At 34.3% G+C, this 17,959-nt stretch overlaps 1 protein-coding gene and 1 long non-coding RNA gene across 3 annotated transcripts; one reads left to right on the plus strand and one right to left on the minus strand.

Moving 5' to 3' along the window:
• Window positions 1–2,938: 2,938 nt before the first annotated feature.
• On the plus strand, window positions 2,939–5,704 carry LOC111879076 (uncharacterized). 2 transcript variants are annotated; one of them, XR_008230872.1, is made up of 3 exons: window positions 2,939–3,094; window positions 4,959–5,352; window positions 5,587–5,704. It is a non-coding gene; the product is annotated as an uncharacterized LOC111879076 (long non-coding RNA). The 2 variants fall into 2 exon arrangements; XR_002846003.3 differs by having other exon boundaries at window positions 5,134–5,352.
• A 157-nt stretch (window positions 5,705–5,861) lies between these two features.
• LOC111879075 (uncharacterized) lies at window positions 5,862–8,580 on the minus strand. Its single transcript, XM_023875555.2, has 8 exons — window positions 8,261–8,580; window positions 7,472–7,710; window positions 7,298–7,369; window positions 7,130–7,197; window positions 6,746–6,857; window positions 6,544–6,630; window positions 6,365–6,454; window positions 5,862–6,188 (listed from the first exon to the last, which is right to left on the minus strand). Exons 2-8 carry the CDS (start codon window positions 7,691–7,693, stop codon window positions 6,024–6,026), a joined length of 816 nt encoding a protein of 271 aa, XP_023731323.1. The 5' UTR covers window positions 7,694–7,710; window positions 8,261–8,580; the 3' UTR covers window positions 5,862–6,023.
• Between the last annotated feature and the right edge of the window lie 9,379 nt (window positions 8,581–17,959).

Raw genomic sequence — 17,959 nt, forward strand, 5'->3', positions numbered from 1 at the left:
GGACTCCATTTTCACTCTTATCATCTCTCGTTCTTTCCCAAAAATCAGATCAAACCTACACCCATAACAAGAAAATCAAAAATCAAAATTACAAAACCCAAATTGGAAGAATTCTAAATCAAAAAATCAAGATTGATGTACCACCAACATCAACATCATGGTAGAAGGGATTTGTTATACATACTTTGAAGAGCATGATTAAGGGTATAGATTGCCATCAGAGCTTCATGTAGTTTGAGTTTTCCCTCATATAATGTATGGTTTGGAGAGTATTTTAGTTGTAAGGTGAGTAGTGGTTGAGTGGTACAGAAGTTGATGATGGAGATGAGTCTGAGTTGTATGTCGGCTCTTCTTTGATGAGGCATCTCCTCCTATTCTGTCATTTTCCTCCACCACCTACTTCCCGACCAATCATTTGGTGTTGGAAAATAACCCATTAATGTGACCATCAAACTATTTTCTAATAACTTTTATGTGGTTGTACAATTATATTATGTACTGTAACATTTTCCATAATGACATGACAGATCCATATATTTAAGTATATGTGGCATTAATGCTTAGGTCAAATTTCACATATTAAACTAATATGTCTCATAAAACCGTTCTATTGTAACTTGACTTCTCAATATATGCACTACGTTTATAAAAAAGGAATAAGTAAATATCCACAAGCAGTATGAGATTACTAAAGTTGATCCTCACCAACACTAGTGGACCTTTTCCAATGGATATAAGTAGTCGTAAATCATATATGACTTTTGATAACTATTCTTGTTACTTGTATTCGTATTCGATGAATGAAAAGTCTAAATCTCCTAAAAAGCTTTAAAAACCCTTAGGTCTGGAGTTGAAAATTAGCTTGACTGGAAAATAAAATTAGTGAGATCAGACGTGGGTGATGTATATTATGGTAGGCATATAAACTTCGATAAAGGAAAATGATTTTCTTTTAATTTTGTAAAGATCATCAGATAATTAACTAATACACCATGTAGGTTACTCCTCAATAGAACAATGTATCTTGTGGGAGGAAAACAACCTTATTACACATGGTGCAAAATGTGCCTACAAACACTAACTTACCTAAACATTTATGAACCAATGCATTAAAAATGGCAGTTTGTATCTTTAATATATTTCCTTAAAATCAGTTTGAGATTTGGACATGAAGGAAATCAACCCTGATGTATTTAAAGGTTTAGGGTTTTCTAGCCAAAGCAAAACTCTACAGTCCTTAATTGTAAAAACTAGACATGAAAACCATAAGTTGCTTCTCAATTGGGTTTCCTAAAAGGTCTAAATGTTACCGATATGTTGTGTTACATAGTACATGAATTTTTGAAATGAAGCATGCCTAATTTCCTGAGAATGCCAAAATCAACAGGAGTGGTTTATTGAGCGATTTTTACCTCAAGCATCTAATGAAGAGACACTTATATTTCAAGTGTCCATGATGATTAGCAGTTCATTAGGAGATTCATGATATAGGCGTTGAAACCCATGATATTTAATAACCTATAAGAGATTGGCATTAAAACCCATGATATTTAATAACCTCATAAAATGATACCACATAATAGATTGACATTGAAACCCATGATATTTAATAACCTATAAGACATTTTCTATGATATAGGCGAGCCATAGCTTTTGATAATTACATGTGGCCGATCTTGACATAGGTAAGGAAAATGACCCTATCATGTATAGTGACGCTATAACTTTTGATCAAACAACTAAATCGAATAAAGCCATGATTTACGAGCTTAATCCATGGAAAAGAATGATGTTTGAGAAATTTGTTGAATTTCAAAATGGTTATAAACCCGTAGGATGCAAGTAGGTCTGTAAAATGAAATTAGACCCTAATGATTAACATTAAATGAGATAAAGTTCAAATGGTCGCTAAAGGGTATTCACAAAAAAGGTATACCAAGAAAAGTTCTCACCCATATCTCGAAATGACTTCCTTAGGATCGTAATGGCCATTATAGCTCTTTTTTATTTAGAGCTACATTTGATAGATATTCCTCCATAAAGCACAATGTTATTATACTAGGTCTATCCTAAGAGTTAAAACCTTTCATAATAGCATTGTGATTTAATGGAACTTTTAATTTAAATTATTCAAGTACTTGATTATTGTTCCTCTATAATATACAACTTTTCTATATAACTAAATTGTGCACAATTACTTTCTATATAGAAAAATATGTTGATTACCACTTAACTCTAATGTCACTTGGCTTAAATAATTGTAAGTTTCATATAAAACACTAAAGTATGAGAAGTGGGGGTCCCGTGTCTAACAACGACATGTTATGTTGTACTTTTATGCTTTTAGTGTTAATATGAAACAGTATGAACTTAACTTGGCCAAAGAAATAATCAACACATACTGATATATATATATACAAATAGTCATTCGGCCAAGTGGGAAAATGTTTGAAAATAACCTATTAATATGGCCATCATACTATTTTGGAATAATTTTTATATGTTGTTACAATTATATTATGTACCAAAACATTTTCCATCATAGCATGACAGGTCCCTAGACATAAGTATATGTAGTATGATGGATATGACAATTTGTCAGTAACTTAAGGGACAAAATCTGTGTGGTTCTATAACTTACCCATAAGATGTACCTGATAAATTAAACACATAATTAAGAGAGAAATTTATGAGTGGAGTATCAATTGATTCATCTCCTAAAAAATAAATTTTTTCTCTCTATATAAACCCCATAATTCTATATGTGTAATCCATCTATCAGATTGATCAATAAGACACCCAGGGTCGGCCCATGGGCCTGGGCAAGCTGTGCAACCGCCCTGGACCCCCAAATACCAAAGGGCCCCATTTTATTACTGTTATTGGGTTATATTAGTGACATCCTATTATAAGCCTTATGGACTAGTTTTGACCCAATATTCCAAAGAGTACATGCGGCAATCCAAAATGCAGAAGTGAGAGTAGCGACTGACCTATCGTGTTTCCGACTTCATATGCGCCTTCTTCAATTTTCGATTCCATGACCATGGAAAATCCAAACGACACCATCTCTCCCAAACCCAAAGCCCTAACGGTTAGTTCTCTTTCTTTTATTTCTAGTTGAAGATAATTGATTCTTTTCCTCTTTTCTGATTCTCTGAATTCAGCCTAGTCCCAACACAAATATGCAATACTCGATTTTTTTCTTCTTATTTCTGATTTCATTTTTCTGAAATACTAGCAATTAAAAGTTATCGGTTGTCGTTTTATTTCTGAATCAGATGTTTTTTTAGTTGAGACTCACGATTAACTGCACCAGTTGGATTAATTTCCTTTTGAATCGTATTCAAATGAAAGTTTAAAGTAGAGTAATCTTTCAGAATTGTATGTGTTACTGTGTAAGTCGAATTTCTAAAATCTATGAACTTGTTTTGTTAAGAATCTGCAAAACCGATCTCTGATTTTGCTTAAATTAATTTCTCTGATTTTGATTGTGTATGAATAATTGTCCACTGAAATAGAAGTTATTGATTTCGATTTCGTATGAATCATTGCTAAATTCGAATTTTCTGAATTTTAAAGATGATTTTGTTTAATTCGATTTCTCTTTTTTCTATTCTAAACATCAAATAATCAGATTTCTCATTTCTTATTTGAGCTCAAAGGATTATTAACAGTCAGGATAGTAGTTGAGCAGGTATTTTCTTTTCACTTTTTTTTAACCTGATTTTTGTGATTTTGCTTAATCTCAATTTTGAAGATGATTTGGTTTAATTTTACTTCTCTGTTTTCTAAACTTTAGTTTTTTGTTAATCTATTTTTTGTTGATTTGTGAATATATATGATTGTTGATTTGTTATATTTTTATAAATGTCCCCTATATGTCTGGAAGTGAAAAACGAAAAAAAAAATATAAAATAAAACAAAAAACTGAACAATTTAATGAAGCTCAAAAAGAATCGATGAATAAATTTGTAAAAAAAAAAATTAAATTCTTCTAACATACAATATAATGCCACATGTGAAAATGTATTACATGAGGAAGATAATATCTTTAGTTTTTTTTTATATTGTTGTTTTGTATTAATAGTTGCTAGGTTGTTTGGCTTTGGTGGTTTGTCATGAAGCCTTTTCTTTCCATAGGTGGATTTGTAATATTATTCTTTTAATTAATAAAAATTTTTGGAGGTGTTCTTGTCCTTTACACAAAAAACATTAAAAGGGCCCTAATTTATTATTTTACCCCGGCTTTAAATTGTCTAGGACGAGCCCTGAAGACACCATTATGGGAATTGAGAACATCATAAATCTTCATCTTCAATATTAAGGGGATGTCATTCCACCACTACTACCGGTGAGCTTTTCCTGGCCAAACGTTCGGGTTTGCTAATTGTGTTTATATTTAGCACCGGATACCTAATTGAAGAGAGTCATTCCACCTGTTTCTAGTTTAACTTTTCATAGTCTTGAATTTATCTGCTGGAAGATGATCATCTTTATTGGTTCTTCTACACGTATATGTAATTTGTAAAATTCTCTTTCAACTAGGTTTAGATGATGCCTTCAAAAGCCATGAATGGGATGTTTAATATATGGTCCTTAGACTAAGTAAAATTTTGGATTGCCTGCTGAAATATGCAACACTAAATGTCGAAATGAAACTCAAGTTTAAAACTGACTAATGTGTATCTATACTTTATATGGAGGTTACTATCGGACATGAGATTGAGATTTAAGGGTTTAACTTAGCTCTAAGATGGTTGTCATCTCACCAAAAGAAACAAATAACATCTTTTATGCAGATTGCTAATCAAATTGTAAATAGAAATCATTGTTTTAAGGGTTGTTTTAATGATGAAATTAAATATTTGGTGTCTTGAAATATAAATTCTGATGATATATTTAATTGAAACTTGGAAAAAAGAATTTTAAATATATAATACGGTTGGTTTTTATAGCAAAAAAAGTCATCTTTTCGACACATCAACAACATTTTCAGTTTTATAAAATGTTCGTAAACTCCTATGGCCACCGTAAGATGTCGTCAACAAATGTATTCCTTCTCTTTTCCTTTCATTTTAGCTTCCAATTTTTATAATATTTCCAATTTACATGTTCTCTTTTTTTTCCTAGGACGTTAATTCTTATGCAACTCATTGCTTTGAGTAATCATCATCGTTAACAAGAGCAATAGCACAAGGAACTTGGAGATGTGAAGTTCTTTTTCTAGACAAAAAGAGCATACCATAGTTTTCCATTTTTTTTAACTTTACTTGTTATTTGATTGGGAAAAGTTTCAAATTTTTGCAGGTATACAATTTCAATTTCTTGCAAAATGTCTCTAGCAACAAGGTAACTATTTTTAATGTAGTTTATGATTTAAGACAACAATGTGTATTAAAATGGAGATTGCATTATTTGATCTTCTTAAGTTACCTACACTTAATCATATATTAGTATTTCTATAAGTGAGTATTCTTATACAATTATATTACTATGTGAGTATATATTTTTGTTTTGGCTTAGGTTCAAAATTATTCCAATAGTAATTTAGAAATAACTTCATCTTCATTTTTTTATGCAGAGGTTTATCAGTAACTTGCTTAGAGTGTTGGATGCCTGGATTGCAACTAGATTGAAGAAGTGTTATTTACAAATGTTTAAACATGCAAAAGCACGAAATCAATACAAAAAAAAAAAAAAAACACAACATATAATTCAAAAATCAAAACCAAGGTTTCCACTTCCATGAATGTTGATATGTTAATCTTATGTAAATGTGCATTGAAACAAAAATTGTTACACAATGCACATATTATACCAAAAAAAATCCAACTTAAGCATGGTCAAAGGGTCAATCATACAGAAACTGTCAAATGGCTTTCATAATTCATATCAGATGATGAATCATTACACATTAAACATAAAACACTCGATTATTCACAATAAATCTGATCTCATCATCTAACCATAAAACAAAAAACAAAAAATAAATAATTTTTTTCCTCAATCATCTTTAACTATTAAACATTTTCATCTTGTGGTGCAGCAGTTGGAGTCACAGTGGGTGCGGGTGCGGGTGCTTGGGCTGGTGCAGGCCCCAAAGAAGATACGGTCAAATGGAGCCCGTTTCCTTGACCCGCTTGCAGTACAAATGCAAATTGGGCAGCCGCCAATGCTGCAGCCTCCTAAAATTTTATTTAAAAATTAATCGCAAAGAAAAAAAAAAAAGACCAAGTAAAATGACTTCCATGCCCTTGAGAAGAAATGGGGAAAATGTTTGAAACGTGTTTACCAAATTAACAATTTAACTTTGTAAAAACGTTTGAAAGTGTAGAATTACGAGTTTGCCCTAAACCCTAACCTGTCTTTGCCTTCGACGCTGCAAAATGTTGATGGCCCAAATCATGATGTAGCAGGGCAAAAGAAACCCAGCAATCCGAAGCAAGAAAAGCTGTCAAACAAAGAAAATCAATCATAAAAATTTTTAAATATAAACCAGGGGTATTTTCGTCTTTTACTAGTAGCCCCACTCCCACTTACAGTTAAAAACGTGGATGCATCTTCGTCTCCATCTCCTTCAGAATCAGGCACAGATGACGCATGTCGGAGAAGCAAAAGAGCCATTAACTGACAAAAGATTATAAATTTTTTTTAATATAAATCGTTGAAAGTGTAAAAAAATAATCAATATTTAATAATCGAAGGCATTTTTTTTATAAATTTAAGGAGTTTGGAAGCTTACGATTAAAACAACTGAACGACAAAACGCTGCCCCGCTGGCATTTGTGGAATTATAATCATCGTACTCTGCTTCAAGATATTGACGATCAGCTTCTGAGATTTGCCATGCTCCCCTATTGAAATCACAAAAACGTAAATTTAAAAAATTAATTTCACAATATTTGTAAGTTGTTTTGCTACACAATTTGACACAAATTATGAAACCTTGTTTCAATCGATTGAATATGTTACATATAAAATGTAAGCTTATTTTAGTCATGGATTTGCATATTTCGTCTAGAAAACAACTTTCTTGCTTTAATTGAGTAAAAAAAAAAAGAACATTGTAGCATAAACAAGCGTTTAGTTTTTTTTTAAATGTTATATAAAAGGAAGAAAAGATTACCCAATGTCTATGGTGGTCTCTTCCATGCAAGGTCGGGGAGGTGGAGCAATATATCCAGGTTGATAAGGCTGAACATATTAACAAATTCACATTTTAATTTTCATATAAATGCAAAATTTATAATTATAATTCAAGATTTCATATATCTGTCAAGATAAGATAACAAACCTGATGGCATATCTCACAAGTTATGTCACCCTTTTCATTGCACCAGTGTTGAACACACTTCCTGTGAGCATACTGCATTAAAAGCAAAGTTAATGAATAGATTACAATTTACAGTTTTCAAAGTTTCAATGTATTAGTATTGGATAAAGTGGTGCAAAGAAGCCATTAATGTACCTTAAGACTGCCATTGCAACTGCAGGGTGTCTCTAAAGCATCAATGGAATCTTCCTCCTGGCAAATACGACACTCTGCCATTGTTAATAGAGGTGCTTCCTCATCATAAGAAGCCCCATTTTCATCTTCTACAAGAGCTTCTGTATTGGAAGATGAAGGGACTTCCATGTCTGCACTCCTTTTAATGGGTTGATTCACATCTAGAACCAAGTGATCACCCATCTATTTACAATGGAAGCCTGTAACACAACAGAACGATAAAAGGGTTAGATTAGAAACAGAAAGTAGACGAAATCGATATCATGTGTAAGTTATAACCAAAGATCAAATTTTGGAAACAGATTGAACAAGAAACGATTCAGATAACTCGGAAACTGGATCGAAACAAGTCATGAGCCCAGAGAACAGCACAAGCATAAATACACAAAGTCAACCATGATTACAAAACACTAAAATGAAATCGAAGCGAAGAATCATATCACGAGATTGAACACACCGAACTCAGTAGAAATCAAGACTCGAATTAGTCTAATTGTGATTATAAATCCCTAGAACCAAAATAAAAACAGAATAAAAGATCGAATTTTGATCCAGGTAACCGATACCCATACATCTGCAAAGCGAATTAGATTTGGAGGAGACACCGATACGTCTACTTTTACTATGACCTTAATTCGAAGAACCCTAGAAGCTGGATTATAGGGTTGCATTCGATTCCACCAATCACAAATCAAAATCAAATACAAAAATCGCATATAGGGAATGAATTAAAACGAGAGAATGAATCACCTGAAAATGAAGGAGGAAAAAAATGGGTGAGGAGGGTAGAAAATAAGAAGCGCGTGATCTTTGTAATGGAGTCTTGTTTCTCTCTCTGAAAACAAGGTTACTATATTTGCTCAACACCGCGTTCTATTGTGGAGTTACGAAGTAGAAAACGATGAGAAGATTTAGGGGCGTCGATTATAAATAGGTTGTATGATTAGGGTTCGTGGATTGACGATATAAATTGGGTTCAACGGATGGAAATTTCGTTTGGGGCGACTTTTCCCATGAACAGACAACAACTCCTTTTCTTGACAATGACGAAGGATCTGAACTTTTCCAAGGATGGGTTCCAGTCTTCCAGATAATTCATAATATAATAAAGGATATTTGATTATAAACTTAGATTATTTAATATTTTATTTATTTATTTCAAGTGTTGTCATGACAATAATTTGACTACTTCTATATCAGATGAATTTTTCTATGCGTTTCGAAATTCTGTCACAATCTCACAAATCTATCATATTACAACAATACAACAGTGTTTTTTTCGTAACTTAACATAAAAAAGTTATCTTTATTCTTTAACTAATACTAGTATGTTGTTTCTAGGGGCTTGTACTTTAACTTGTTACATGTAAACATTATTCACAAATAATTGTAAGCCATTAAGCAATGAGTAACATTTTAGCCTTTTGTCTCAACGTACAATCCATAAGATTGCATCTTTCATGGATGATATATTTGTTCAAGTTAATACTTGATTTAAATAAGTGTATCAATCAACAAGAACGTTCTAGATAGAACCCCTCTTTAGACATTATACTTTACCTAATAATATATCTACATACAAGCCCCATTCCAAATCATTATTGTTTGATAATTAACAACTCAATTGAACTCATGACTAATACTTTCAACATCCTCTCATTATATACATCTACTCCCAAGAATATTCGACTCATTCACTTTCATTATATATATCTACTAACAAGAAGATTCAACTCATTCCCATACACATATTCAAGGGAAATATAATCAGTTTTCCACATTAATCCAATAAATAATATTCACTTGTGTCTAATATTTGTTTAAATTGAACTACTAACATATCATAAAAGATGTTTATTTGATTATGTCATCTTTTCTTTGTTCTCTTCCCTGCGTGCATGTCTATTATTTCGGTGATTCTTTTGCGATCTTAAAAATATCTTCGTTTTTTTTTCAAATAAATCTTGGTTATTTACTAAAATTTCTCAAAAAGAAAAAAAAAACTCTTTTAAACTTTAAGTATTTGTAGCTTTGTGTTTTGGTGCCTCGTATCTAATTCACATTAACTCCTTTAAACAATGTACAATTTATTTACAACTGTATTTCTTAACATGTTCTATGTAGTGATTATCGCAAGACCCTTTAAGTGGTTGTTGTCTATGGCATGTTTATGTATATATGTTAGGTTTAACGCGCGCCCTGCAATCAAACTCAAGTTTAGCCTTGATCGATATGACAACCTTACTAATAGAAAGGGTAGAAATGCGTTCAAGCAACCTATCTTACTAATATAATAAGAATTCAGGGCGTAATATTATATCAAACTGTTACATCCATTTTCATGGTAATGCTTTTCCCAAGTTATTTATTTTAATTAATAATTTTAAATGTTTGGGGTGGGTCACGACATGGTGGCTAAGGCCCCACCGCGTGGCAATGGTCTGAGTAATGATCACGGAGTTGGAAGTGCCACATCATGACGGTCATTTTGGTGAAAACCTTAGATCTCCGGGTTTGTACCCTATTTAAGGGCACTAATTGCTCCATTCTCTAAAATCGATCCCCACCTAAACCCTAGCCTATTTCTGTGTATTTTAAGTATATGAAGCCATTTTTGTGAAGCTTGAAGAAGGAGAAACTCATCTTGTGGTTTGCTAGCTTGGTTCCAACTTAGATCCAACATCTTTATCTCATTTCAGACCTTGTGGGGTATAAAGTCTCAATCTTGCTCTTTATTTCTCTAGATCTTAAACTATGTCTTTTTATGAGCTTTTTAGTCCCAACCTTCTTGTCCTTGGAGTTTGAGTGTACTCCAAAGCCTTTTGGGTGCATATTTTGGCTTTTAGACCATGGTGTTGGTTGGAAAGTGGTCTTGTATGGATCATTTTGGTGCAATCATTAAGAACTTTGGAGTAGAGATATTGTGTTATTGATGTGTCTTAATGGATAAAGTTAGAAACTGTTGGAAAGAGTGTCCAAGGTCATTAACTATTGGTGAAATTTATAATAATAACAGGGTCCTTTTGGGTTACCCTCAAGACCCAAATTGAGTAGAATAAATAAAGGAGATATTGGTTTATTAATTATTATGGTTAATAATTAATTAGAAACTAATTGGAAATATATTTTGGGAATTAGTTAATAGTTTAATTAATTAAAATGTTGAATATTCACTAATCGATAGTTGGTTAATCAGGAATGTTCTAGAACCCTTATGGAATTAGGGTTGGATGAAAATCACTCCATCCCACATGGGAAAAGGAGTGAATTTCGTTGTTGGACTCCTATCCCACATGGGAAGGAGTACAATACCTAGGAAGGGATCCAAGGCTATAAATAAGGCCTTATGGATTTCATTCTTCCTTGCACCTTGGCTTGAAGTTTCGCCAACCCTTCTCCCCCCCCCCCCCCCCCTCTTAGGGACAATTTCTAAGCCTCTTAGGGTTTATGAAATTGACCATTCTCTTAGTTATTTTTATTCCACTCTTTTGTGTCATTAGGTGTGATACCATTAAAGGGATTCAGGTTTGGGTCCTCTCATCCAAACAACTTCATGGAGGATCAATATCTTAAGCATGGAGATCAAGGGCTACATAAGAGGTGTGTTTTCTTCCTTATGTTTTATGTTTTCATAGGGTAGATGTAATTAGCATGAAACCATAGATCCATAAGTTGCATGTACACTTAGGTATATCGTAGTTTCTATTTTTCCGTTACCTAGTTTAGAATGTATTTGATGCGTAGAAAATCCAATAGTATTATCAGAGCCATTGGTTCGTGATTACATTCACCCTAGATCCATATTTTCTGAAAATACTTGTTTGAAATTGAATAAAAGAAGGAAGATTGAAAAATTTGTAACTGATAAAACCTGCAATCGCAACTCACAACGTGAGAGCATGCAGCTCACAACGTGAGCTAGGCTGATTAGGGTTCCATAGTTTTTTCATTTTTCAAATTTGAAGTTTTATCAAATATGGATAAATACCAAATTTAAAATGTTTTAGATCTGGAAAATTGATAAATATTATTTAAATATATTTATTTCGATTTGAATATTTATTTATTATTTAAATAGTGAATTTAAATATTTAAAATGTTTTAAATCTTGGCTTCTTTCTTTCCAAATTTACCTTCCTACTCAAAGCATCTACTACGACATTCGCTTTACCAGGGTGGTAAAGTATCTTACAGTCATAGTCCTTGAGTAACTCCAACCAGCGTCGTTGTCTCATATTCAATTCCTTTTTATCAAAGAGATGTTGGAGACTCTTATGATAAGTATAAAGTTTACACTTCGTGCTATAAAGATAACTCCTTCGTATCTTTAATGCAAATACTACTGCTGTCAACTCTAGATCATGAGTGAGGTAGTTCTTCTCGTGTTCCTTCAGTTGTCGAGATGTATATGCAATTACTTTATCTCTCTGGGTCAGAACACAACCTAACCTAACTCTATATGCATTACTATAAACTACAAAGTCTTTAATTCCGTTAGGTAAAGAAAGAATCGGTACTTCACACAAATTCTTCTTTAGTTTCTTGAAAGCTTCTTCGTGCTTCTCGCTCCACGTATATGTAGCTCCTTTATGGGTCAAACCTATTAAGGGAGCAACCATCAAAGAAAAGTCTTGGATAAACCTTCTGTAATATCCAGATAATCCTAGAAAGTTACGAATCTCAATAGGACTTTTTGGTCATTCCCACTTTATTACAATTTCGATCTTTGTTGCGTCAACCATTATTCCTTCTTGGATAACCACATGACCCAAGAATTGGACTTCACAAATACAAAAATCACACTTGGAGAACTTTGCATATAGTTTCTCTTTCTTCAGAACTTCTAACACTTCTCTTAAGTGTTTGTCATGCTCCTGTTGGCTCTTCGAATATACGAGAATATCATCAATGAACATTATTACATATTTTTTGAGGAAAGGTTTACAAACCCTGTTCATCAAATCCATAAATGTTGTTGGAGCGTTGGTTAGTCCAAACGACATAACCAAAAACTCATAGTGTCCATATCTCGTTTTGAAAACAGTCTTCTTTATATCCTGTTCTCTCACCTTCAGTTGATGATATCCTGACCTAAGATCGATCTTCAAGAAATAGCTCGTACCCTGCAACTAACCGAACAAGTCATCTATCCTAAGAAAGGGTACTTATTCTTTACCGTCGCCTTATTCATCTCTTTGTAGTTAATGTACATCCTCATGCTTCTGTCTTTCTTCTTTACGAATAACATCGGAGCTCCCCAGGGTGAAGAACTAGGTCTAATGAAACCTTTGTCCAACAACTCCTGAAGTTGCATCATAAGCTACTTCATCTTTGTCGGTGCTAGTTGCTAAGGTGCTTTGGCTATCAGTGTGGTTCCTGGTAACAAGTCTATCGTAACTTCTACTTGTCTATGAAGGGGAAATCAAGGAAGATCTTCGGGAAAGACTTCCAGAAAGTCACACACAACCGGTATCCTTTGCATCTCCTTTTTCTCTTTCTTCGCATTGATTACGAACACTATATATGATGTACATCCATTGGACAAACGTTTTGTGGCTTTCATGAGGGAAATGATTCCAGAATTTACTCTACGTTTGTCCCCATACACTATGAATGGTTCTTTTCCAGGTAGTTTGATCATTATGATCTTCTTTCTACACTTGATGTCGGCGTCGTTTGCACTAAGCCAATCCATGCCTAACACTATATTGAATATGTTTAACACAATGGGTAACAATTCCTCGTAGAATATATTCCTATTCAAGTTGATGAAGATATTCCTAATGCATTCACTAACAGGTATGAATTTACCACTAGCTACCTATACTACTAGAGCACTATCTAGTCTATCTACAAGCAATGCTAGTCTTCTACCAAATTTATGTGGAATAAAGTAGTAGTTAGCTCTAGAATCAAATAAAATATTAGCAGGAAATTCATTTACGAGAAAAGTACCTGAAGCCACATCTGCTTCCTCCCTTGCTGCTTCCAGTGTCATCTGGAATGCTATTGTCTTAGGCCTTGGTGGCACATTAGGCTTTGTAGCCTCCTTATTCTTCGGGGAGTCTTTTGTAATATTTCCCTCTTCATTACATTTGTAACACACCTTCTTGTTGGATGTACATTTGTTGGCATAATGACCCATCCTCCTGCACTTGAAACATGTCAACTCTTCGCCACACTTCCCAAAGTGCTTATTCTTGCACTTCTCACACCATTTTGCTTCACCTCGTCCTCCTCCAAACTTCATGGAACCATACTTCAAGAACATAATTTTCTTGTTGGACCTTGAATATCCATCAAACTTCCTCTTCTTTCTTACCTTAGCTCTCTCCAGACCCTTCTCCCTTAACTGGGCCTCAACATTTTTAGCTGCCCAGATGGCGGCTTTCAAGGTTGTTGCCTGTTTAACCATTGGACCAAAGTCTACTGGAAATCCATTAGCAAACTTATTGACCTTGTAGAGTTCAGTTGGAAATAAATAAGGAACAAGATTCATTTTCTCTGTAAAACTTGCAGCGTACTCGCTGACGCCCATCCTTCCCTTCTTTAGATTTTGGAACTCGTTGTTGATCTCTAGAAGATCCTGCTTAGAGCAGTACTGCATTTCAGTTGCACCAAAAAGTCTTCCCACGACATCTTACTAGTTTCTCCTTTGGGCATGGTATCAGCTAGTAGAATCCAACAACTTAATACCCTAGTCTTCAACTGTGTAACCGTAAGAACGGTCTTCTGCTTATTGCTACAGTCGCAACATTTAAACACCATCTCCATCTCAAAGATCCAATCCATGACTTCCACCAGTGTTGGGCTTCCAGAAAGACTTGGTGGCTTGGATGCCATGAAATCCTTGTACTTGCAACCACGTCCATTATCTCTTCCATCTGACGGTCTAACATTATTTACATCATCGCCTGAACTCCGGCCACTAGGATTGGCTCGAGTGCAGCGGCTACTTATGGTGCACGCTCAATCACTCGTGGCTTAGGCTGCTGGTCACCGTTGACATTTCCTAATCCATTACGTTTTCTAATGATGACATTCTATACACTAAAGCAAACATTCAGTGTATAGTGACGAGAATATAGATAGAGAAAGATTTTATAGACGATAGACGTATAATCCTCCTTATCACTTCTAAATATTATATGCAAGTTCTAATGGCGTACTTATATGTTTAGAAACCTAAACACATAAATTTCCAGATCAGTTCGACAATATACCATAGATCCGAACATCTTAAAGCATCTAAGGGCATCATATAAATCAATTAACACATACAAGCAATTTTAGGCATCTTTTCTACAATAAGCTAGTACTAGTTTCTATTCAGGCATACTTCCTAAATACAGCATACACTCATCTCACGATCATCGCTTAACATTCTAAATTTAAGTCTAGAAATACTATAATATTCGTAGTTCGCTTAAACTAATGCTTTGATGCCAACCGTGACATCCCCAATTTCACGGGCAGAAAAGACCGATTTATTTATGCTTATTTTGAAATCAGATTATCCTTAAAAGAATAAAATGTGGAATTTTTTTCCCAAAACATGATAATGATATTATCAAAACATTTCCAAAGAAACTTATTTTATTTATATTAAAAATCTTGGGATGTCATTGTTAATACAATACATAAGCATAAACGAAATAATACATGCCTTACACTAGTTTGTCTAAACTATTGGCTTATAAGCATCCATAAATCTCTAATCATATCATCACACATGTGCTCTTGTGCCGCTACCTGTAATATAAGAAACTGATTGGGTCAGGCTTGGGGGCCTAGTGAGCACATAGGGTTTCCAACCCACAATAATTAAATCTTTATTTATTATTATCAAATCATCAACCCAATTACCCCTTCCCGTTATCCTCACTCTTTGTCCCTCACATCTAATTTCAAGGTACCCATCCTAAGGATAATCTTCAGGATAGACAATAATTCTTAAGGGATTCCATAGCAATATATGTCAGTAAGGCAACCATGGGGGATGGAATACACCTGGTGAACACTAAGTTCAAAAACATATATATGTTGCGAGTCTGTTAGCGTTCCACTTGACTATCTAGAATAGTCTGTGGTCATTATCTATACCCCGCTAAACAACTGGATCATATTTAAATTTAGGGCCTCTAATCATCTATATCATCCTTCATCTCTCATCATCTATATCACCTTTTATCTCTCATCATCTATGTCATCTTATATCTACCCATCTTTACCCAACAGATTTATAGGTAATAAAATACATATGCAGTTTAAAATTGAAGAAAACATGTATAAATCGTTGATCTATCATAGATATCAGGAACACAGATAATAGACACATTGTGACATCCCCAAAATCACGGCCAGAAAAGACCGATTTCATTTATGCTTTTTAAAATAATTTCAGAGTAAATCCTTTTGATTTAAAAGTGTTGCGGAATTTGTTCCCAAAACAAAACATGATAAAATAATATTTATCAAATCATTTCATCAAGAGATGCATTTTCATTATATAATCAAAACTCGGGATGTCATGTTCCGATACAGACCATAAAGCATAAACGATAACATTACAAGTCATTCAACAAATATATACATATACAGACTTGTAAACAAAACAACTCGATGATTCATCCATCTTACGCCCTTGCGCCACTTCCTGTAATACAAATAAAACTGAGTGGGTCAAGCTTGGGAGCCTGGTGAGCATATAGGGTTTTCAACCCACAATAAATAAGTTATATTTAATTTCACCAACCAATCACTATCCCGATTACCCATTCCCGTTATCCTCACTTTACGTCCCTAAAACAACATCTATTTCAAGGGACCTAATCTAGGATTTTCATCGGGACGGACATTACCGCTAAGGGGTTTCCTCAACAATAGATATCCTAAAGGCAACCATGAGGGGGATAGAGTACACCGGTGAACACATCGTTCACAACACCTACAGGTTATGAACATGCTAGCATTCCACTGGACTGTCTAGAAAGAGTCCGTGGTCGTTATCCATACTCCGCTGAATAACTAGATCAACAACAACAACAATATCGAGGCCTCTCATCTGTTTATTACACACCAACTATCTACCCATGTTCTACCCAACATATTAGTAGATAAAAATATATATTTTCATACATAGTTTAAAACCTGTATATCATTTTCATTCAATACATATTCCACATAACAGATGAGGCACACCCACATAACACGTATTTCATAGGAAATAAATCAGATCTATGAGATAGAAGAGAATGAATATACATTCACACATATAACAACAAAATTATACACATAAACAACAATATACTTAATACACTCAAACCATACTTGTATTATTATCGTGTTTATGAAAGGTAGTATACACTCACTTGATCAGAAGACGATCAGACAGCACTACGGCTTGTAGAAGTAATATTCTTCGGCAAATCTGGAAGATCTTCACAAAAATCGAATTTCTCGCGGGCAGAGCTTCGGCTCGGGAATCACGTTCTTCGGGATTCTCGGGCTTTCGGATCTTGCTTCGGGACTCGGGAATGATACCGGGGCTTCGGGGTACTTCTGGCATGCAAATCGATGCAAAACGGGAGATAGAAGAGAGAAAAATAGCAATTGAGTCGGCTGCCCTCGCATCCTATTTATAGGAGGCTGGAGCCTCGGAGTACGCGGGGCGTACGCCTGTACGCGGGGCGTACTCGTCCGAAATCGTCATTGCGTTCGTCATCCGAAGAACTCGAGTGCGAAGGTCGTCATGCTTCGCTGTACGCGGGGCGTACAGCAGTACGCTGGGCGCACTTCGGATATGCCCGGTGACTCCCCCTTCGGATAATACCGGGTTTTATAATTAAATTTAAATATTAATTATTTAATAAACTTCAGAAATTCATATCTTCTTCATACGAACTCCGTTTTCGACGTTCTTTATATCCACGCGTAGGTGAGACTACGCTCTACAACTTTCGTTTAGACTTCGTCTGCTAATTTTGACTTTATTTTTATTATTTATTTTTAGTAGGCCGGGACAGAAAAACTTCGTTATAAATTCATAACTTCTTCGTTTGACGTCCGTTCTCGCCTAACTTTTCATCGCTTCGATACCAACAACGAGATCTTCGATTCTCGTTTAGATTGTTTCGGCTAAAAACCGCTCGATCTCAAATCGAGTATTTCAGGCTGCATACCGCTAAGTCGAAACTTCAGAAAATCGTAACTTCCTCATACGAAGTCAGATTTGGGCGTTCTTTATATATTCGGAAATCTCGTTTCGACTACTACAACTTTATCCAAGGACATCAAGTTTATTTTACACTTAAATTTTGACGCTTATTTTTATTCTTAATTAATCCAACCACATAATTAAGCAATTAAGCACAAAACACATAATACTCAAATAATACACTTCTATTATTTCAAAACGGGTTACAAAGGTTAACCTAGACTATTATATCA

Source organism: Lactuca sativa, chromosome 3 (genome assembly GCF_002870075.4).
Source record: "Lactuca sativa cultivar Salinas chromosome 3, Lsat_Salinas_v11, whole genome shotgun sequence".
Classification (NCBI taxonomy): Eukaryota; Viridiplantae; Streptophyta; class Magnoliopsida; order Asterales; family Asteraceae; genus Lactuca; species Lactuca sativa.

Bases quoted from the DNA above. Each gene is read 5' to 3' on its own strand.
- LOC111879075 (XM_023875555.2), bottom strand. From the start codon at position 7,693: ATGGGTGATCACTTGGTTCTAGATGTGAATCAACCCATTAAAAGGAGT. The intron at 6,858-7,129 runs GTAATCTTTTCT...TGATTTCAATAG, and splicing joins GAGACCACCATAGACATTGG to GGGAGCATGGCAAATCTCAG. The intron at 6,455-6,543 runs GTAAGTGGGAGT...TTTGTTTGACAG, and splicing joins ATGCATCCACGTTTTTAACT to CTTTTCTTGCTTCGGATTGC.